The sequence below is a fragment of the Procambarus clarkii genome, chromosome 57 (assembly GCF_040958095.1).
Source record: "Procambarus clarkii isolate CNS0578487 chromosome 57, FALCON_Pclarkii_2.0, whole genome shotgun sequence".
Lineage (NCBI taxonomy): Eukaryota > Metazoa > Arthropoda > Malacostraca > Decapoda > Cambaridae > Procambarus > Procambarus clarkii.
Genome location: NC_091206.1, coordinates 15920015 through 15944059, shown reverse-complemented (window position 1 = coordinate 15944059; position 24045 = coordinate 15920015). Strand labels below are relative to the sequence as shown.

At 45.8% G+C, this 24045-nt stretch overlaps 2 protein-coding genes across 2 annotated transcripts in view; both read right to left on the bottom strand.

The window, feature by feature from the left end:
- LOC123745010 (serine/threonine-protein phosphatase with EF-hands 1) overlaps positions 1-24045 on the bottom strand; it is a 104688-nt gene that overhangs the window by 15516 nt on the left and 65127 nt on the right. Inside the window, 2 exon segments of the mRNA XM_045725259.2 lie at positions 243-339; positions 540-667. Coding sequence (XP_045581215.2) covers positions 243-339; positions 540-667 — 225 coding nt within the window.
- Positions 2649-4979, bottom strand: LOC138353350 (spastin-like). Its single transcript, XM_069306328.1, has one exon. The coding sequence runs from the start codon at positions 4950-4952 to the stop codon at positions 2910-2912; it is 2043 nt and encodes a 680-aa protein (XP_069162429.1). The 5' UTR covers positions 4953-4979; the 3' UTR covers positions 2649-2909.

Below are 24045 nucleotides of genomic sequence, written 5' to 3'. Positions count from 1 at the left end.
GTCTGGAGTGGCCTCACCAGGGCGCAAAGCCAGGGTAGATTGATTCGGGGGAGAAGCTGTTACCCAGGCAGCAGGGCCCCGAAGGAGTATAGCTATTCACCTAAGGTGGTAGATACCCAAAGTGGGGGGTGGGAGGGTGGTAGACATTCGCTTGAGGAGGAAGAAGGCCTGGCTGGGGGTAGATACTCACCTGAAGTAAGAGACGTAGTTACTCCCCTGACATGGGAGAGGTAGATACTCACCCGAGGTGGGAGAGGCTCTAGGGGAGAGAGCTTCCATAATCTCAGTCATAGCGCCGCTGCCCATGTGAGTGAGGAGAGCGTTGAAAAAGTTGTAGAGCTGAAGACAAGAGAGAGAGAGAGAGGCAGCCCTTTACTTACACCGTTTTGATTCATAATGATTGGAATCACAATCACAAATATAATATCAAAATATCTTTTATTATAAGTAATATTATCACAACACCGTGAGAGATTCGATGATAGCTGAAAATATAAAGGATTTAAGTAACGAATGGTCCTCAGGGGCCTCAGACCTACCTTCATCTGGTCCTGTTCGCCAGCGTACTCGATGGTCTGAAAGATGGTCCACGTGTACCTTCGGCGGATCTCCAGCCTGGCGCAGTAACGCCGGTACCAGCGCTGGATCAGCAGCGCCGCCTTCAGGGCTGTCACAGGTAATACAAGAGGCACGGTGCAAGGTAAGGCAGTTATGAGGAGAAAGCGCTAAGCTAGTATGGCTATATAGCATTTGGAAGAGATAAGAGAGCAAGGAGCTGTGATATGAGGACCATCGGGAATCGAACTCCAACCTGGTATATATCTTAAGGTCGTAGCTCTGCCGTCCAGACAAAGTGATAGAGTTCAGTGTCCTAAAATCTATTAGTAAGTAGGCATCCATCAGTCTCAGGAGACTATGGAGTTGGGCTCTGGTGGTCGGACTGGAGTGACCTCTCCAGGGCGCCAAACCAGGGTAGGTTGATATGGAGAAGCTGTTACCCAAGCAGCAGGTTCCCCATCTCCACGGCGCTAATAGTCTTCAATGGAAAGGTACTGTGTATTAGTACCATGTACATAAATACACAAAAAACAAAACTTTTTTAATCCCTATCTATCATCGTTAACAAAAGAGAACTATCCAATGTTCCACCATATTCTTGCCTTTCTAATGCTACTCCCCTCCTCCCTTCCTCTCACACTCCTTCCTTACTCTCATTTATTCATTTCGCTTCGCGTTGATGATGGTGGAAGAGAAAGAATGTTTTTGTGTGTGCTTTTTGTACCTCCGGCAGAACGACTCTCACTAATGGACGCCGATGTGGAGCTGTTTTACTGGAGGCTGACAAAGGCACTTCACAGTCTCTCATCGAGTATCTCATATACGGTGAAGAGTGTCACCAACACTGATGATCACCTACCTCACATACGGTGGAAATCTTCACCCATGGAAACGAAATATGGAATCCAGAGGCCCAATCCAGAATCTAAAGCCTAATCTAGATAAGTGCAATTAGGTGATTTCTCATGCACGTATATACACACACACACAAAATAGCATAGGCAGCTTCGCCAATCTTTCAGCCTTGGGTTATATTCAGGGGAGATAAAGCCCAATCATTAAAAACATGTAAATGCAGAATAAAGGCTTCAACTTCCTTTAAAAAAAATTACAGTATGGTCGCAGATTATTGGATGGAGAAGTGTTGTCACGTATCTGGGGTCTTCAACAACAGTAAGTTAAGGGTCCTCTGATAGGTTAGGTTAGGTGGGCAGGAAATTCTCATAAAGTTTCTAAACGATATGAAAAACGTTAATGGAAAGTTGCCTCTTCTAAGCTTGCCGAGTAAGCCGGACGACTCAAACAGAAAACGGAACAGTACGTCACTTTTGTGAGTCGATTTCATTTCAAATTACGTCCAAATCTGGCCATAGCGCGCATACGAGCGAAGAGTGACGTTATTTTTAAGAGGACGGGTTGCTGTGTCAGTGCTTGCTTCGATGGGGACGGGGAAGGATGCTCGCTATGTCACAAACACACAAAATTGCATTATTGCTTATATGATGGGCGTGATCAGTGAAGAGGGTTACAGTAATGAAGAAAGTGTGTAGTGAATAAGGGTACAATAATTATGACTGTGTGCAGTTAAGACGGTTAGAGTGATGAAGATAGTATGAAGTGAAGATGGTTAAAGGGCTGACGGTAATGTGTAGTTTAGTAAATCACAAACATTTACATTGTGTAAATGTTTGTGATTGTGTGAAAGAGAAGTACTTTTTTTTTGGCAGGGAAATTCCTGCGCGGGCCCTAAGCCTCTGGCTGGCCCACTAAATGTTACTTGTTTCTGTTTTACTTAGGCGGAGTATGAGTATTAATGACTCGTATGGTCGCTTCAGTAAGATTTTGCTCAAAGTGTTTAACAACTTCTGCTCTGTTGAATCAAAGCTGAAATCTTACTGGGTGTGTAACTGTGCACTGTGTTAGATAATGTTCCAGTGGTCTGTCGGGCATTTCTCCACAGTGCTGACATTTCCTCTCATCTTCTGGAACCAGTAACCACAAAACCACAACTAGCACTCGGTTCAAACCACAATTTGCACTCAGAATTGGTTATGAACACAAAAGTTATCAAAATAACACACAATGAGTGCTAAAAAAATACTATAGACAATATTCCGAGAGAAGAGAAAATACCATTAATGATATATTGTATACATATTGTTAAATGCAATTGTAATTCAGATATAATAATCTTGCGAGCAATATGTGTCATATAGTTCGCAAGATTACACAGACTACAATACAATATGTATACACATCCATCAACCCCAGGGGGGTAAGGTGCACCCGCTACGATGTGCACCCCCGGCCATCAACCCCAGGGGTGCATCGACTGGATCGTGAAAACTAGTTCAAATGTAAATATTAACCGGTGTGTCTTTGCGCATATTTTGGGCATTAAATTGTAAGGCCCTCTGGAGGTCGGCCATAGTTATAGGTCGTACCTTGATGTGGTCGTGCCTCCGGTGAAAGGCGCTGTAGGTCTCCTCCGGTTCTTTAAACTGCGTATCGCAGTTCGACAGATAGAATTCAATCATTGGGTAGAAGGAAGCTCTCCGTACTACCTCATTGAGGTCGGATCCGGTGTAACCATCTGTCAGCCTGGCCAGCTCAGCCAAATCTATGTCACTGTCCGCCTGGAATTTTCGTAACAGGATGTACAAGATTTGCTGTCGGCCCTCCGTAGAGGGCTTTGAAATTTTGAACTGAATTGATAAACGCCGCAGTATGGCAACGTCGATGGATTCCAGCCTGTTGGTTGCGGCAAGAAGTATCACCTTTGCATCTGCGTCTGTTTCCATGCCGTCCCAATGAGTCAGGAATGTCGCTACCATCCCGCTATTGTTGTTGCTATTTTCGCCGTCTGTGCGCTTCCCTAGAACAGCATCGATCTCGTCCAAGAAAACGACGCACGGCTGCTTCTTGTAGGCCAGGGAGAAAACAGCAGCTGACAGCTTCTCCGACTCCCCCAACCATTTACTTTTCAAGGTGGCTGCGTTTAAGGATAAGAAATGAGCGTTAACCTCTCCAGCAATAGCCTTGGCTATCAGTGTCTTCCCACAGCCAGGTTCCCCATAGAGGAGGACGCCTTTGGGATGACTGAGAGGGGGATCTGTAGTGTGATACTGGGTGTGCACCAACGCCATCAGAACCTGCTCCTTCAGGTCCTGCAGGACCTCCGAGCAGCCACCCACGTCCTCCCACGTCGTGTGCAACGTGCCAGGTGCGGAAAGGTAAGGTAAAAGCTGGCGCTCGAACTGGTCAAACCTTTCAGTCTGCAGGATTTCACCTGGGAACTCACCGGGGAACTCGGTACTCGAGATGTCTGTCTCCGTCAAGTTCATGGCGCCCATTAACTTGGATATTATCTTCCCAAACTGAGACGGATAGGAATTAGACGACGATGAGTCGGAATGAGAGTACATCCAGCTACTTGACCCTGTCTTGGACTTGTTGAGGATCACCATGATCAGGGACTTCATCATCTTACCGAAGATCGCGGATATCATCCTATCGAGCTGGGACAGACTGGAAATGGATAGCGGTGAGATGGATTTCGAATCCATCCTCAGGTTGCATCCTTCAATCACGGTACCTGCCTCCGCCTTGGTATCTGCCTCATTCCTTTCCCGGATGCCCAGGAGCTTGTGCATCATCCTGTCACACTCAGACTCCGAGTCCATCAGTCTGTCGGAAGAAGGACAGCTGGTCGATGTTCCAGTGAGTCTCCTCAGGCACAGGCGAGAGTTCTCCAAACTCGTCACCAGTTTGTCCCTGAGGCGGCTGGAGTTCTTTGCCATCACACCCTGTCCAGTCATTAGACGGAAGATGGCCTCCACCACCACTCCCTGAGCGTCCAGGAGACTGTGGATGTTCTCCGTCACCTTCTCACGGGCGTCTTTCATCCCCCGTGTGGCCAGGAGACACAGGCTGTTATGCACCACTACGTGCTGAGCGTCTAGGAGCCGGACGATGGCCTCCGTCGTCTCCTCCAGAAGATGGTAAGGAATCTCCAACGATCCCTGTTGCTCGTCTGCCTCACTCGTTGGATGGTCAGGGGAAGTCGCGGGATGTCTATTGAACCTCGCAACGGCACGGCGGAGAAGCTCCTTGAAGGACAAGATGAGGAAGCTGCCGAGGGCACTCTTGAGGATGACCTTGAGGCTAGCAGCCAGCGCCCCGCCCTCGGTGGTCAAGTAGGAGGCGGGGCGCTGGACCAGCCTCCCCAGGAGGGGGACTCGCCTCAGGTGCCTCCACCTGTTCTCATTCTCCTTCAGCTCGAGTCTGACCGCCCTGTTCGTCACGTCGTCCTTGAGCACGTACACCGTTGAACATACAACAGCCAGCAGGATCAGCCCGTTTTTGACTTGTGAAACTGTGGGACACTTTATCATGATATAATTTTAATTATAAATTAATTAATTAATAAATGAATATTAAAACTTCCCCGACGATACATTGGTTAAAATTTTGAAAAGGGGGTTAGTACCCCCCCCCCCCCCGTCGCTCTCTCTTTTCTTCTCTCTCTCTCTCTGTCTCTCTCTCTCTCTCTCTCTCTCTCTCTCTCTCTCTCTCTCTCTCTCTCTCTCTCTCTCTCTCTCTCTCTCTCTCTCTCTCTCTCTCTCTGTCTGTCTCTCTCTCTGTCTCTGTCTGTCTCTCTCTCTGTCTCTGTCTGTCTGTCTCTCTCTCTCTCTCTCTCTCTGTCTCTCTCTCTCTCTCTCTCTCTCTCTCTCTCTCTCTCTCTCTCTCTCTCTCTCTCTCTCTCTCTCTCTCTCTCTCTCTCTCTCTCTCTCTCTCTCTCTCTCTCCTCCACGTCCTCCTTCCAAGACCTAATTATATCTCGGAATCTACAGCTGCGTGCCGCTTCACCGTTCAGTAATATAAAAATGTTGTGGATTTGCTTGCCGAGAAGCTCCAGTTTAATTAGGCTGTGGAGGAAGGCATCTGGGCCGCTGGGCCGCTCTGAGTAATGCCTGGAGGATAGACTGGGAAATAGAAGGTAATGCCAGTCTCTCCAGGTAATGTCCGCCATGCCTTAAGGCATAATTATGTCTTATTTCCTCTTGGGAATTTTAATCTGATTATAAACAGTATTATGAGTGAAGGGAAGGGAACTGTCAGGAGAAAGCGCCAAGTCATTATGACTATATAGCACTGGGAAGGGGTCACTGACCCCTTCCTACTCAATGGGAAGGGGTCAGGATAAGGCTTTTGGGATGGGACGGGGGAAAGGAATGGTGCCCAACCACTTGCGTTTATCTTGAGAGGATTTCGGGGCTTAGCGTCCCTGCGGCCCGGTCCTCGACCAAGCCTCCTTTTTGTTACACCCCCCCCCCCCCCCCCAGGAAGCAGCCCGTAGCAGCTGTCTCTCTCCAAGGTACCTATTTACTACTAGGGGTGAACAAGTACATCAGGGTGAAAGAAACTCTGCCCATTTGTTTCTGACTACACACGAGTCAACTGTTAACGTTCGAACACTTCCCGAACAAGTGCTTCACTGACGAATTGTTCGAACCACAACGCTGTAAATGCTTCACCCACGTACTACAAATACAAATAATCGCCAACAGAAACTAAACACCTAACCTAACCTATGCCTATATATGCACAATATGCTATTATAAAATTAACTTATATTTGAGAAAATTCCTGTTTTGAATGAACAGCATGTAAAAATGTATGAATGCGTCTGTGGGGGTCGACCGCTGGATGGAATGGATTTGAGTCGAGGACGGGTTGTACGTTTCAAATAGCTTCCAATGGTGTTATTGTTAGTAATCATGAACTGAAAACTAATTTGTGGATGAGTATATATAGGTTATATTGAGATGATTTCAGGACTTTAGTGTTCCCGCGGCCCGGTCCTCGACCAGGCCTCCACCTGGTGTATGTATGGAATATGGAGTATGTCTATGAATATGCATAAATTCCTTACTTATGTAATAATTTATTCTAAATATGGAAATTTGACACACTGTATGTCTTTAGGGTGTGCAGGAACCTCGTTAGTAGGTATAATTAATGTTTCCTTAGTTTGGAAAAGAAACTAAGGAACCTCTTCTTTCTATTTTTTTCTTTAGATTTAATATCTGCATTAAATTCGCAAATATAAACACGACTACGTTTGTGATTTGTTATGGAGCATCGTACATCCTCCAGCGAGCGCATCTTGCCACTATCTTGTTTCTGCTTCTCCAGGATGTTTCGTCTCTGTGTGGGAGAGGTGACTGTCGCGCCAATATCTGACAGAGGCGCGATTCCTGTTTTGTGTGTGTGTGTGTGTGTTTTTGATGTATCTGTGAATATAAAGTTTATTTTAATGGTACATACAAGCGAAGACAACTAAATTTTCCTTTGATAACTGTGAGCGTACTTAGCGGCACTCAATAAAAGGCAATAAATAAAAAGATTATTCTAGTTACGGTAAATAACTATATTTATAACTGAACTTTCGTCACAAATTATCGTATAAATAGTACCTAGCAAGGTCTATAATGCTGCTACGTATATAGCATCAATTAGAAAAACAAATGGTGAATAATTAGTCATTATCAACTTAGCACGGCCTCAGAAATTACTGCCATATGAATTACTAGATAAAAAACTGGCAATTCATAGGAACAGAACTACATTGTCCCGCTAACAATGACACACACACACACAGCTCCCTTCCAAGGGTGGGTAATATTGGTTTACGATCCAAGGCCTGTTTAAATTTATTTTTAATTTTGCCCCGAGGGGCGAGTTTATTGGGCAGCGTCACTCATCCTGTGAGTGGACACACCGCCATAGTGACAGTATTGGGCAGCGCCACTCATCCTGTGAGTGGACACACCGCCATAGTGACAGTATTGGGCAGCGCCACTCATCCTGTGAGTGGACACACCGCCATAGTGACAGTATTGGGCAGCGCCACTCATCCTGTGAGTGGACACACCGCCATAGCAGCATGTACAACACTCCCCAATAGGAAGAAAACCCGCTGGGTTGTTCATACAAGGCCTGTTATACCTTCCTTTGCTCCAGCGTAGCGTCAACTGCAACGTGTGAGGGTATTTGCTTGTAAATTGACCTGAGAAATGAAAGCACTTAGTTGCTTGCAGACTCCAGAAAGTCCTTTTAAAATTGCAAGTTTCCGTAAAGATGGTCTAGACACGTCTCTGGCTGTCTGCCTCTCTTCCGAGGCTTGGGTAATTGAATTGGGCTGATGTGAGTTGGAGCTTGCCATACAGTGCTGCCATTTTGCGCCAATGACACCCACTCAGAGGTGTGCCATCTTGCTCCACTGACACCCACACAGTGTTGCCATCATGCTCCACTGACACCCACAGTGTTGCCATCTTGCTCCACTGACACCCACACAGTGTTGCCATCTTGCTCCACTAACACCCACACAGTGTTGCCATCTTGCTCCACTAACACCCACACAGTGTTGCCATCTTGCTCCACTGACACCCATACAGTGTTGCCATCTTGCTCCACTGACACCCATACAGTGTTGCCATCTTGCTCCACTGACACCCACACAGTGTTGCCATCATGCTCCACTGACACCCACAGTGTTGCCATCTTGCTCCACTGACACCCACAGTGTTGCCATCTTGCTCCACTGACACCCACACAGTGTTGCCATCTTGCTCCACTAACACCCACACAGTGTTGCCATCTTGCTCCACTGACACCCATACAGTGTTGCCATCTTGCTCCACTGACACCCATACAGTGTTGCCATCTTGCTCCACTGACACCCACACAGTGTTGCCATCATGCTACACTGACACCCATACAGTGTTGCCATCATGCTCCACTGACACCCACACAGTGTTGCCATCTTGCTCCACTGACACCCACACAGTGTTGCCATCTTGCTCCACTGACACCCACACAGTGTTGCCATCTTGCTCCACTGACACCCACACAGTGTTGCCATCATGCTCCACTGACACCCACACAGTGTTGCCATCTTGCTCCACTGACACCCACACAGTGTTGCCATCATGCTCCACTGACACCCACACAGTGTTGCCATCATGCTCCACTGACACCCACACAGTGTTGCCATCTTGCTCCACTGACACCCACACAGTGTTGCCATCATACTCCACTGACACCCACACAGTGTTGCCATCTTGCTCCACTGACACCCACACAGTGTTGCCATCTTGCTCCACTGACACCCACAATATTGTGATGGGGGGGGGCGATGCATTGTAGGTTGTGGGAGATGGGGAGGAGTGAGGGGGATAGGACGGGGGGGGGTTAACGCCTCTCCATCACTCCCTCCTCCAACACACAAACTGTGATGCATTACATTATGTTTGCTCAAACAGAAATTGCATTTTATTTGTTAAAACTGTGATATATATTTTAAAGATTAGAGAGAGAGAGAGAGAGAGAGAGAGAGAGAGAGAGAGAGAGAGAGAGAGAGAGAGAGAGAGAGAGAGAGAGAGAGAGAGAGAGAGAGAGAAAGAGAGAGTCAGACAGACAGACAGTTAGACAGGGAGACAAACTTATAAAATTACAGTTAGAAGGACCTGGGCACCGCCGGATGCCTCTCTTAGTGTATCTGTATGTGTATATATATATACATACATACTTATATATATATATATATATATATATATATATATATATATATATATATATATATATATATATATATATATAATGGTTATGGATCTCTTGAAGCTCCTTATATATTTATTTATTTAATAAAGAACATTATTCCATTTATTTTGTCCTAAATAAATAAATCCCCTTTGCTCTTGACTTTTACATGATGTCATATATTTATACGCATGGCGGTATGTGCCCGAGCCAGTGAGGCTGTCATGAAAGGCTCTCTTAGTTCACTTTTGGGAACCTGTATGGATTTTCCCGCAATGCCGTTCCAGACAGGATGTGTGGGGGGTGGGTAGGGGGCGGCCTGTCCCACACAGGATGTGGGAGGGGGAGCCGGGTGGAATGGGGGTGGCCAAGCCTACATAGGATAAAGGGGAAGGGTTGGCCAATGATTCCATCAGCCTTCGATAAAATGTGTAACAGAGGCCATAGTGGAGCGCCCTTGAAAGAGATGAATTCCCAATCATTAGAAATTGAGATTAAAACTTTCGAATTGGATTTAGTTTCGCCTATAGTTAAATTTTAGGTTCTCGTGTAATTTGCTCATAAATTATATATTTATTAAATATATAGTATATATTTATTGAATATATAGTAAATATTTAATTTATGACTATATATATTTAGTCAAATAATCATGTATATCTACTAAACTTTGAATATTTACTTTGATTATATTATACTGTAAGAGAGAATGTCTGTCTCTGTCTGTCACAGACCCTCTGTGTGTCTGTCCAAACCTGGAGGCCTGACGCTTGCCCTCATGCACATTTGCAAAGGCAATGGTCTGGGGTACGGGACGGACACAGGCTGGACAGGGTACCTCTAAGTTAATTAAATGCTTTAAGAAATGTGAGCCTGAAACCCGACCCCCCCCCCCCCCCCCCCCCACGTCCAATTTTCATGAAATCGCACCAAGTTTGAAATGAAATCGCGGATGTGTTATCCGTAGACTTTTTCGTTTCTTGAAGATATCGTCATATTGCGAGATGGGGACTTTTATTACCACTGCTGCCTTATTCAATCTTGTGTTGATGATATCATCAAAATGCATCCGAAGGATATCACATGCCTATCACATGCCTCTGTATGACTAACCATCCTGTGTGATGGGGACTTTAGCATCACTTAGCTAGCTTTTTGACACACACTGTACTCCCCTCTTCATATAGTCTAGGGCAGCTGCATAAATGCAGATGTACCTAATATATTAATAAAAAAAAAATTACCCGAATTCATTTGTGTTAGTAATGAAACTATGCCGACGACGAGTCACAATAACGGGGCTGAAGATATAATGACCAAACCACACACCTGAAGATGAAGAAACGACGACGTTTCGGTCCGTCCTGAACCATTATCAAGTCATGATGAAAATAGCTCACTAAAATTAACATAAATATTGAGAGAGAGAGAGAGAGAGAGAGAGAGAGAGAGAGAGAGAGAGAGAGAGAGAGAGAGAGAGAGAGAGAGAGAGAGAGATGTGTGTATGTAGAGTACACAGATAGACTGATACGTTACGCTATATATGCCAGCCGATGCCGTCAGAGAAGCAAAATCAGAGGTCAGCTTTAAAACGTATTTGATCGTGCTTATCAAACGCAATATGAGGACCCTCCTCGTGTCCTGGGGACCCTCTTCGTGCCCTGGGGACCCTCCTCGTGCCCTGGGGACCCTCCTCATGCCCTGGGGACCCTCCTCATGCCCTAGGGACCCTCTTCGTGCCCTGGGGGACTCTTCTCGTGCCCTGGGGACCCTCTTTGTGCCCTGGGGACCCTCCTCATGTCCTGGGGACCATCTTCGTGCCCTGGGGGACTCTTCTCGTGCCCTGGGGACCCTTCTCGTGCCCTGGGGGACTCTTCTCGTGCCCTGGGGACCCTCTTCGTGCCCTGGGGGGACTCTTCTCGTGCCCTGGGGATCCTCCTCGTGCCCTGGGGACCCTCCTCGTGCCCTGGGGACCCTCCTCATGCCCTGGAGACCCTCTTCGTGCCCTGGGGACCCTCCTCGTGCCCTGAGGACCCTCTTCATGCCCTGGGGACCCTCTTCGTGCCCTGGGGGGACTCTTCTCGTGCCCTGGGGATCCTCCTCGTGCCCTGGGGACCCTCCTCGTGCCCTGGGGACCCTCCTCATGCCCTGGAGACCCTCTTCGTGCCCTGGGGACCCTCTTCGTGCCCTGGGGACCCTCCTCATGCCCTGGGGACCATTTTTGTGCCCTGGGGGACTCTTCTCGTGCCCTGGGGACCCTCCTCGTGCCCTAAGGGACTCTTCTCGTGCCCTGGGGACCCTCTTCGTGACCTGGGGGACTCTTCTCGTGCCCTGGGGACCCTCCTCGTGCCCTGGGGACCCTCCTCGTGCCCTGGGGACCCTCCTCATGCCCTGGGGACCCTCTTCGTGCCCTGGGGACCCTCCTCGTGCCCTGGGGACCCTCCTCGTGCCCTGGGGACCCTCCTCATGCCCTGGGGACCCTCTTCGTGCCCTGGGGACCCTCCTCGTGCCCTGGAGACCCTCCTCGTGCCCTGGGGACCCTCCTCGTGCCCTGGGGACCTTTCTCGTACCCTGAGGACCCCCTCTAATGAGACCAATCTATCTGACGGCCGACAGTGACTTCCGTTGTATGCCGTACACACACACACACACACACACACACACACACACACACACACACACACACACACACACACACATATATATATATATATATATATATATATATATATATATATATATATATATATATATATATGTCGTACCTAGTAGCCAGAACTCACTTTTTGGCCTACTATTCAAGGCCCGATTTGCCTAATAAGCCAAGTTTTCCTGAATTAATATATTTTTTCTAATTTTTTTCTTATGAAATGATAAAGCTACCCATTTCATTATGTATGAGGTCAATTTTTTTTTATTGAAGTTAAAATTAACGTAGATATATGACCGAACCTAACCAACCCTACCTAACCTAACCTAACCTATCTTTATAGGTTAGGTTTGGTTAGGTAGCCGAAAAAGTTAGGTTAGGTTAGGTTAGGTAGGTTAGGTAGTCGAAAAACAATTAATTCATGAAAACTTGGCTTATTAGGCAAATCGGGCCTTGCATAGTAGGCTGAGAAGTGCGTTCTGGCTACTAGGTACGACATATATATATATATATATATATATATATATATATATATATATATATATATATATATATATATATATATATATATATATATGTCGTACCTAATAGCCAGAACGCACTTCTCAGCCTACTATTCAAGGCCCGATTTGCCTAATAAGCCAAGTTTTCATGAATTAATGTTTTTTCGTCTACCTAACCTACCTAACCTAACCTAACCTAGCTTTTTTTGGCTACCTAACCTAACCTTACCTATAAATATAGGTTAGGTTAGGTTAGGTAGGGTTGGTTAGGTTCGGTCATATATCTACGTTAATTTTAACTCCAATAAAAAAAAATTGACCTCATACATAGAGAAAAGGGTTGCTTTATCATTTCATAAGAAAAAAATTATAGTAAATATATTAATTCAGGAAAACTTGGCTTATTAGGCAAATCGGGCCTTGAATAGTAGGCTGAGAAGTGAGTTCTGGCTACTAGGTACGACATATATATATATATATATATATATATATATATATATATATATATATATATATATATATATATATATATATATATATATGAATGAGTTTGAGGGTGGATGTAAATATAAGCTGTATCATCACAATACGGTAACAATCTAAATTGTTTGAAACTCATGGTACAGTGTACGCGTAGCACAGTGCACTCGTTGCACAGTAGTTGGCCCAGACGATTCAGAATCAGTTGGATCCTAGCGTGATTTCTGGCAGGAAAAGACACATTTCTATAAATCTGATTGGTGTTCGACCAGCAGTAGTTTCTGTACCTTGCTATTGGATATAGGAATTTGCGCCATCGTGTCACCAGCTCATCCAGGCTATAGTGCCTGTTTGAGACTACGAGATGCTACTACCAACAGCCTGACTGATCAGGCACTTCAAAAATGAGGCCCAATCAGTAATCAGGACAAAGGAGTGGCACCCCACCCACCCCCACCCATCCGAGCCATAACAAAGGCCAATACAGTCTTCAATTTGCCTTTCTATATGATTTATCTACCTTTATCTAATTGCCTCCTCTTCCATGTCTTTTCCTCTTCAACATGTCATTACCTTCTTCCATTCCACCACCCCGCCATCTCCCCTTCAGTACTTTTACCTTATTTTTTGTCTTCCTGGACTATCCACACCTCTCCCGTCCTGTCACCTCTTCCACCGCCCGTCCTCTCCCAGCGGCCGCCTTTGATGGCGTCCCTTCCTTTGAACGTTCAGATATTGCTGCTGTTGAGGAATGTTCCCGTCTCTGAACAAGTATTGACACACCGCTGCATATAAATATCTCACAGCTGTCGGCCCCGGGCGACCGCGGAGGCTGCCTCGACAACGGAGAAGTGAAGACGGGGTCAACCCTATGGGTTTGTGGCCAGGCTGGCTCTCTCGCTATCAACAGTGCCTCTAACTTCTCTCTGCTGTCTCGCTATCAACAGTGCCTCTAACTTCTCTCTGCTGTCTCGCTATCAACAGTGCCTCTAACTTCTCTCTGCTGTCTCGCTATCAACAGTGCCTCTAACTTCTCTCTGCTGTCTCGCTGTCAACAGTGCCTCTAACTCCTCTCTGCTGTCTCGCTATCAACAGTGCCTCTAACTTCTCTCTGCTGTCTCGCTATCAACAGTGCCTCTAACTTCTCTCTGCTGTCTCGCTATCAACAGTGCCTCTAACTTCTCTCTGCTGTCTCGCTATCAACAGTGCCTCTAAACTTCGCTCTACTGCCTCGCCATCAATAGTGCCAATTGGTCCAGTAACTCGTCCGTCAACTGGTTCTTCAGCACGTCCGTCAACTCGTCTGTCAATTGTAGCAACTTGTCTGTCAAGCTCGCTACCACCGTTGCAACTGGTTAGTCCTCTACCGTCTATCACCCCAAACATCGAAAGTCTTTAGCTGATAAGTACCCAGTGTGATGACGGGTTCCCTGCTCGGTGTAGCGGTGTAGCGTAGTGTATACTCACCAGGTGTATGGTGTATACTCACCAGGTGTATGGAGTATACTTACCAGGTGTATGGTGTATACTCACAGGTGTATGGAGTATACTTACCAGGTGTATGGAGTATACTAACCAGGTGTATGGAGTATACTTACCAGGTGTATGGAGTATACTTACCAGGTGTATGGAGTATACTCACCAGGTGTATGGAGTATACTTACCAGGTGTATGGAGTATACTTACCAGGTGTATGGAGTATACTCACCAGGTGTATGGAGTATACTAACCAGGTGTATGGTGTATACTAACCAGGTGTATGGTGTATACTCACCAGGTGTATGGAGTATACTCACCAGGTGTATGGAGTATACTAACCAGGTGTATGGTGTATACTAACCAGGTGTATGGTGTATACTCACCAGGTGTATGGAGTATACTCACCAGGTGTATGGAATATACTAACCAGGTGTATGGTGTATACTCACCAGGTGTATGGAGTATACTCACCAGGTATAGTGAACTATCGAGCGTAGTGAACGCACCAATTGTCTTTCTGACTCCATAGCCCCCCCCCCCCCCTTCCCCCAGGTGTGTGCGCGCTTGCGCCCCCGCACAGGATGAAGGAGGAGGAGGAGGAGGTGGGGAAAGGAGTGCTTCTGAGGGGAGAAGAGGGGGAAGACCGTAATTAGTAAACGGTGATGGGGGAAGTGATGTGGGATCTAACAGGAGGAGGCTATGCTAATACTGTAATATGATTGTATAATAGGATTGAAGATTGTTGGAGGTGAGAGGTGTATGGAGCTCCACAGCTCCTCTCCTCTTTCCCTGTGCCTCGTCCTCATTTCGACGCGGGCAACTATAGTTGAATAAACTGTTCTTTGTATAGCTGTTCCGGGCTCACCATAGCCCGTGCTACTTGGAACTTGTTCCGAGTAGCTGAATCTATAACAACAACAACAGCTGCTCCGACTCCTTGCCCCCGGGGTTCTTGTCGACCTAGAATGGTTGCTCCTTTGGTTTCACTTGTGAGAAGTCTTTTTTCCTTTGCCTGTTGTGTTGGTACAAACCCAGCCTGAAGGTGTCAGTACCATGTAAGTCTTGGGCTTTAATGCCACCGACGTTACCAGCCCGAAGCCTGGACGGGGGAGGGGGGAGGGGGATTAGAGTAAGACTTCACATTGCTTCACTTAGGTGTTGAGTTTGAGTCAGTTAAATTATGGACCTGCGGGAAGAATGCCCTGTTATACCTGGTTTTAAAATTATGAATAGAATTTGCTTCCACAATCTGCTCCTTAAATGCATTCTATTTTCCACTACTCTTACGCTAAAAGAAAACTTCCTAACATCTCTGTGACTCATCTGAGTTTCTAGATTCCATCCATGTCATTCTGTTACTATTCCGTGTAAATATTTCGTCTATGTCCACTCTGTCAATCCCCCTGAGTATTTTATACGCTCCTATCATATCCCCCATCCCTCTCCCTTCTTTATTCCTGGTGTCGTAAGGCTCAGTTCCTTCAGGCGCTCTTTATACCCTATCCTTCGTAACGCTGGGACGAGTCTCGTTGCAAACTTCTGAACCTTTTCCAGTTTTGATTGGGCGGCAAACTTTAAGACTGGCCTCACGTAGGCAGTGTAAAGCACCCTAAATGCCTCCTTACTTAGGTTTCTGAATGATGTTCTAACTTCTGTGTGTGTGTGTGTGTGTGTGTGTGTGTGTGTGTGTGTGTGTGTGTGTGTGTGTGTGTGTGTGTGTGTGAGTGTGTGTGTGTGTGTGTGTGTGTGTGTGTGTGTGTGTGTGTGTGTGTGTGTGTGTGTGTGTGTGTGTGTGTGTGTGTGTGTGTGTGTGTGTGTGTGTCTGTGTCTGTGTGTGTACTCACCTAATTGTGCTTGCGGGGGTTGAGCTTTGGCTCTTTGGTCCCGCCTCTCAAGTGTCAGTCAACAGGTGTACAGGTTCCTGAGCCTACTGGGCTCTATCATATCTACATTTGAAACTGTGTATGGAGTCAGCCTCCACCACCTCACTTTCTAATGCATTCCATTTATTAACCATTCTGACACTAAACAAATTCTTTCTTATGTCTCTATGGCTCATTTGGGCACTCAATATCTACCTGTGTCCCCTAGTGCGTGTGCCCCTTGTGTTAAATAAACTGTCTTTGTCTACACTATCAATTCCCTTGAGAATCTTGTATGTTGTGATCATTTTCCCACCAACTCTTCTGTCTTACAGCGACGTGAGGTTTAATTCCTGCAGTCTCTCCTCATAGCTCATGCCCCTCAGTTCGGGCACTAATCTGGTGGCAAACCTCTGAATCTTCTCCAATTTAGTCTTATTTCATCTTCCAAATGGTACCTTGTATCTGGGCTCTTGCTCTCTACACCTAACTGCATTACAATACATTTGTTCAGGTTAAACTCTAACAACCATTTGTTGGACCTTTCCTTCAGTTTGTCCAGGTCTTCTTGAAGCCTCACGCTGTTCTTTGTGTTAATCATTCTCATAATTTTGGCATCATCGGCGAATATTGAGGGGAATGAGTCTATACCCTCTGGAAGATCATTTACGTATATCAGAAACAGGATAGATCCGAGTACAGAACCTGTGGGACTCCACTGGTGAATTCACGCCAATCTAAGTTCTCACCCCTCACAGTAACTCTCTGTTTCCTATTGCTTAGGTACTCCCTTATCCACTGGAGTATCCTACCAGTGTCGGAATTTCCGACACTAAATATTAACACCTAGCAGGCTAAACAAATGCTGTCATGTTAGGAAAATACTAACCCCTAATTTCACCAAGAGAATCATTAAAAGAAAATGGGTTTCTTGGCTTCTCAGAGAAAATGGGACATTTGCCACGTCACCTAAATATTTATTTATCCGTAACACGTATCACTAAAAGGCCAGTCAGGGGATTAAATTACATAAACAAGTGTTACCCATGGCTGGATATAATTAACAAGTAATTAAAATAAGCTCCTTCTGCCCTTTAGTCATAAATGGCCGAAGACGGAACCAGGCAGCGCGCCTCTCGTCCAGGAGGGAGAAGAGACGCCATATTATTCAAGCAGGGACCAGCTTAGCCACCAGTACGCTAGTGCCAGTTATCTAATCTCCCTGCGAAGTTACAGCGTGGCGGAGTTCCAACGACGCCTGTTATCGACCACGCACCTCGCTAATCACAGGTAGAGTACTATTTCCCGTTGATAGATAAGTATAGTGATCACTTAAACTATGCAGGCGATGAGTCACAATAACGTGGCTGAAGTATGTTGACCAGACCACACACTAGAAGGTGAAGGGACGACAACGACGTTTCGGTCCGTCCTGGACCATTCTCAAGTCGATTGTGACGGAGAATGGTCCAGGACGGAGCGAAACGTCGTCGTCCCTTCACCTTCTAGTGTGTGGTCTGGTCAAAACTAATAAATTGACCGGTTATAGAGAAGGGCTCCCGACCCAGGACGGTGTAAGAATTATTCCAGGAAACTTATTCTTCTTTCCTTGTTATATGTCGAGAATATATTAGCTGCAGGTTATTACTGTGTCATTATTCGGCAGGTGGAGACAAGGAGAAGGAAATACCACATTATCCTGGTACAACACGAGGCACTCCAAGTTCACCATTAAGGTGAATGACCTTAAACTTGACCGCAAGTTTGAAACCACGTGACGGAGGTGGGTCTCTGGCCTATTTCCAGCCTATATTCTACATTACAGCTAAGCTGTATTGCCTCTCTAACTAATCCATTATTAATTAGTAGACTAACATTGTAGAAAAAATATATTAGTTGATTATTTTGATTGACAGGTTACGTATATCCTGTACGTACCCCTCCCCCCCCCCCCCAAGTTTTTGGAAGAGGAAAACTCCTAGAAGGACAAAATTTAAATATAATGTCCACTTTGAATTAATAATAAATTAAAATAAAGTTAATAAACTAATAAATAAATATCTGGTGGGGAGAATTCCCCACAACCAGTTACTTTTGTCTGTTTCTCCAACTTATACACCAGCGTCTTATGGGGTACTGTGTCAAAGGCTTTTCAACAGTCCAAGAAAATGCAGTCTCGCCAACCTTCTCTTTCTTGCTTAATCTTTGTCACCTGTTCGTAGAATTCTATTAAACGAGTGAGGCAAGATTTACCCTCCCTGAACCCATGTTGATGGGTTGTCACGAAGTCTCTTCTCTCCAGATGTGCTATTAGGTTTTTTCTCACGATCTTCTCCATCACCTTGCATGGTGTACAAGTTAAGGACACTGGCCTTAACTTTATGTTCAGTGCCTCTTGACTGTCACCCTTTTTGTATATTGGGACTACGTAGCCGTCTTCCATATTTCTGGTAGGTCTCTCGTCTCCAGTGACCTACTATACACCATGGAGAGTGGCAAGCAAAGTACTTCTGCACACTCTTTCAGTACCTATGGTGAGATTCCGTCCGGATCAACAGCCTTTCTCACGCCCAGATCCAGTAGATGCCTGTTAACCTCATCTCTGATAATTTCGAACCCTTCCAAGGCCGGCTGGTTTACTGCCACCTCTCCTAGCTCAGGGACTTCACCTCGTTCTATTGTGAAGACTTGAAATTTCTGGTTGAGTTCTTTACACACCTCTTTGTCATTCTCTGTGTACCTGTCCTCACCCGTTCTAAATTTTGTCACCTGTTCTTTCACCATACATGCCCTATTAAACCATGGATTCTTCTTTTGCTTCTCATTTTTTTTTCCATTTGGGCCGGCATTAACCTATTTACTGCCTCTTGACACTTTTGGGTGACAGTCTATCATGTCTTGTACGGTCTTAGTTCTGAGTCCCATGGAATTTTTCTTAGTAATTTTCTCATCTCCTCATAGTTTCCCTTTCGATATGCTTGTCCCTTGTTTTCTAGTTCTTTTTTAAGGAAGATTACTCCTAGCTCTACCAGGTACTCAAATATCAGTACACTATGATCACTCATTCCCAATGGGGCTTCCAACTTAACTTCCCTTATATCCGACTCATTCAGGGTGAATATCAGATCAAGCACTGCTGGTTCGTCTTCTCTCATTCTTGTCGGTCCCTTGATGTGTTGGCTTATAAAGTTTCTTGTTGCCACGTCCAGCAGTTTAGCTCTCCATGTGTCTGGTTCTTCATGTGGGTCTCTATTTACCCAATCTATCTTCTCGTGGTTGAAATTTCCCATGATTAGTAGTCTGGATCCGTTTCTGCTAGTGACAGAAGCTGCTCTCTCTCTATTATATTAATGATAGCCATGTTGTTTCTATCATATTCCTGTCTGGGTCTTCTGTCATTTGGTGGGGGTTTATATATGACTGCTACTATAGGTTTTCGTCCCCCAAATGCTATGGTACCTGTTATGTAGTGACTGGAACCTTCACAACCCTGTATAAACATCTCTTCAAAACTTCAGTCGTGTGTGTGTGTGTGTGTGTGTGTGTGTGTGTGTGTGTGTGTGTGTGTGTGTGTGTGTGTGTGTGTGTGTGGGTGGGTGGGTTGGGGGGAGTGTAATTACCTAAGTGTAGTTACAGGATCAGAGCAACGCTCGTGGTGTCCCGTCTTCCCAGCACTCTTTGTCATATAACGCTTTGAGACTACTGACGGTTTTGGCCTCCACCTCCACCACCTTCTCACTGACCTTGTTCCAACCGTCTACCGCTCTGTTTGCAAATGAAAACTTTCTAATATTTGTTCGCTACCTTTGTTTCCTTAGCTTGAATCTGCGTCCTCTTGTTCGTGCGTGTGTGTGTATATGTGCGCACGCACAAGTGCATGCATGCACGCGTGTATACACAGCAGACCGAAAGAGCCAGAGCTCAACCCACGCAAGCACAACTAGTCGAATACACACCTGGGCACATCCGACTCCTCCACTCCATGTCTGCAAGCACTCAAACATTCCCTGCTGGGAGTATATACTTTGCCTCGCTTCCTTTATGCCTTTCTGTGTTTTTCTCCTCTCCGCGGGCTGGCTGCTGCTGTTGAAAGCGGTGAATGGTGGAGACCCGAGCGGGCGGAGGTCCCGCGAGTCTCCCCCGGTAAGGTTTGGAGGTAAACTTTAATCATCCGGAGGGCGCTCTGGCAGCGCCTCAAGCTCTGCCCGCTTTGATCCTCGGCACAAAAGGTGTTTTTGCTGGAGGAGCAAAGTTCACTGCTGACGGTGTAGAGTGAACTTGGGTGGTAATGAGAGGTGGTGGGGTGGGGTCACTGTGAGGGGTTGGTGGAGGGGTGGGGTCACTGTGTGGGGTTGGTGGGAGGGTGGGGTCAATGTGTGGGGTTGGTGGAGGGTTGGGGTCAGTTTGTGGGGAAGGGGGAAGGTGATAGGTACTAAATGCAACTGTGTGAAACGTTTCCACCAGTACCACCACGACCTCCCTAAACTCGCTCCTCCTTCACTCTGGGAACGACAACAGGCTACAGGACGACTGTAAACAAAGCCGCGACGAGGAGGCGACACCGGACGTGACCGGCGGGAATGAAGCAACATCACGTCAGTAATTCCTTCATATGTGATCTCGTTGATCATGCCTCAAAGAAATTCCTGTTGTTTATCATTTGGATAGAGCCACCACCCTCCCCTGCCCCCGTCCTGGCCTCACCCGTGTTCACTAGCCGTGTTCACCAGCCGTGTTCACCAGCCGTGTTCACCAGCCGTGTTCACCAGCCGTGTTCATCACCACGATCCGTGTCTTTGGCCGCTATCATCACGTCAAGATTCTGGTCGCCTCTATGCATTGTCAACTACTGTGACCCTGAGAACCGTCACTTGTATTCATGCGCATCGCTGAACCTTTCATCAAGATAATTCTGTACTACCATCATCGTGTTCTCCTTTATCCCCTGTGTTCTCCTTTATCCCCTGTGTTCTCCATATCTGCCTGTGTTCACCTTTATCACCTATGTTCATCACCACTACCTGATAAGCTTAACGCAGGTGTTCACACAGGTGTGGGAGGAGAGATATGAGTTTGGGTCCAGGGGGGGGGGTGAAGGGGGACTGAGAGGGAGGGAGGGGTATTCTGTGGGGGAGATAAGGTTAGGGTGGTGATTGGTAGACGATGAAGGGGGGGGGGTGAGGTGGAGGGAAATTGGGTTAGAGAGGTTATCTTGAGGTTATCTTGAGATGATTTCGGGGCTTTAGTGTCCCCGCGGCCCGGTCCTCGACCAGGCCTCCACCCCCAGGACGCAGCCCGTGACAGCTGACTAACACCCAGGTACCTATTTTACTGCTAGGTAACAGGGGCATAGAGTGAAAGAAACTCTGCCCATTGTTTCTCGCCGGTGCCTGGGATCGAACCCAGGACCACAGGATCACAAGTCCAGCGTGCTGTCCGAAGGAGGAGGAGGTTATATGGTAATATTATAATATGATTGAAGGTTGATAGGGGTGAGAGGTTTAGGTCCGTGACATCCAATAGTCGGGAAAGGCCTATAGGTTGTTACTCGTCCCTTCCGACACAAAGATGCTCCGAACATATAAAAATAATTTCTATGGCACGCTGTCCCCCCAAAAATCCGGAGAAATCAAAACTATGGGATGCTCTCGGACGCAGGTTCGAATCCTCGTCACGGCCCTTGTGGATTTGTTCATTTGATACATCACGCAATTGTGATTTCTGTGTGTAATAAAGTGTGTTATGAGCCGTGATTTCCAGCAGGAAAAATCAACTTTTTTCCTCAATCACGTTTTAACGCGGGGAAAGACTATATGTCATCGTAAGATTACAGAATGCACAAGAATGGACGATTACAGATTACGTCGCCAAATGTGCACAAGAGAGGTGGGGGAAACTATGGTCGAGGACCGGGCCGCGTGGACGTTGAGTCCCGAAATCATCGCCACATAATCGTTGCCAAGCACACGAGGGATCGTTAGTGTCTTACACCACTAAATATTCTGAGACAACCATCTCTTACCCGCCAGAAAGCTGTGCCTGGAAAACTTAACGCGAGGAACTAAGTTTGTTGACGTCTTGAGTAGGAACTAGTCCTGGTGATCTGTCGTATAGGTTATATATTCATCAAAGCCTCCGACATCATATATCTGATGATGACCTTAACTTCGAGAAGAGCTGGGAAGATAAATAACATGCTAACTGCTATAGAAATGTTCGGAAGAGAGAGAAAGAGAGAGAGAGAGAGAGAGAGAGAGAGAGAGAGAGAGAGAGAGAGAGAGAGAGAGAGAGAGAGAGAGAGAGAGAGAGAGAGAGAGAGACAATGAATGAATGAATAAATTACAACACAGAACATGCTCTCGGAGGGAAGCTTAAGGGTCTCCTAGTTTCTATATTTTTAATAGAACTATTGAGCTCAAATAATTTGTTAAGTGAGCACATTTTCGATATTTATTCGTGTCACGAATCATCAGATATTGGTAACAATGCTTGTGGGTTGCTGGTAACAGTGCTTGGTGGCTGCGTGCATCACCAGCTGGTATAAGCCAGTGACCAACTGATCCCCCTAGTCCGTCCTCCTAAAGTTTCCCATCGTCAAGAAAACGGTCAATTTAAAGTGGTCTCTCCTAACCTACCAGAGGACCCAAAACAGAAAACGGGACAGTTCGTCACTTTCGCCAGCCGCTTCCATTTTCAAGTACGACATTTATTTTTTAGCCTTATGAAACGCATACGAGCGAAAAGCGACGTTCTTTGTAGGAGAACAGGTTGGGGTCGGTTCTGTTCTCATTCCTATCCTCACACTGAACATTAAACAAAATACAAAAAATTCATTAATATTTACTCTTTGAATATATATATAAATACAGACGTCCTTAAATGATTTCTGTAACTTGCTGTTTTCCCAGTAAATGTACAATATAAAATGTAAGTTAGTAGTTCATTAGGCTGCTCAGGAATATTTAAATCAGCAGTGAACGCTAGAATTAAATTTATAAGACGAGGTAAGGCACTGCCTATTATATGCCATGCATTAATGACCTACAACATACAATAATAGGTACACATAATTCCCTGATTTGATTTGGTTGGAATTTGAAATTCAATAAGACCAGAATTACGCGGTCGGAACAAATACCAATGTGCTTTAATATACTTACTAATCTCTCTTATCTCATTTTTTTTTTTCTTGCAATGTATCTGTTATCATTTTATTAAGTCTGATAGAATTTACCTACTTAAAATTATCTGTTAGATTAAGGACCTGCCCGAAACGCTGCGCGTACTAGTGGCTTTACAAGAGTGTAAATACTGTGCTATGTATTCTCACAAAACCCAATATACCTTCTTGTATATAAATAAATAAATAAATAAATAAATATGGAACAATACAAAGTACTTAAAAGAGTTAAATGATTTATCCAATGATTTAAGAGCCGGAGAGTCGGTGAAATAAGCCCACTCGTGAGCCGGATAGGTCGGTGAAATAAGCCCACTCGCTTCCTTCTCTGTAAAGGGTGGACTTCACTGCGTAAAAGAAAACAAAGAGAAAGCAAAGACTTCATTCTCTGGTCTGTCGTCCCCATCCGGCCCGTGGAACACTAAACACGACGACACACGTCCAATCATTCTTACGGGCTATTCATGCCCGTGCCACCTCTTGAGTAGCTTAAACTGCATCAATCATCAATCATTCAACTCGCCCTGACGTCGTCAACACGGCAAGGACAGTTCCTTCCCTCACTCTCACACACACACATACATGTGCCTCACTGCACTCTGCTTCTAAATTACAATAACAACTAATAAATACTCAAATAATGGTACACTAAATATATTGAAAGAAAACAACAAACGTTGGTTCATTGCTTCCCATTTGACGCAGCCCATTAGAGAGAGCTCATGT

What these genes read in the sequence shown, in the direction of transcription:
- LOC138353350 (XM_069306328.1), bottom strand. Translation starts at nt 4,952, where the DNA reads ATGATAAAGTGTCCCACAGTTTCACAAGTCAAAAACGGGCTGATCCTG.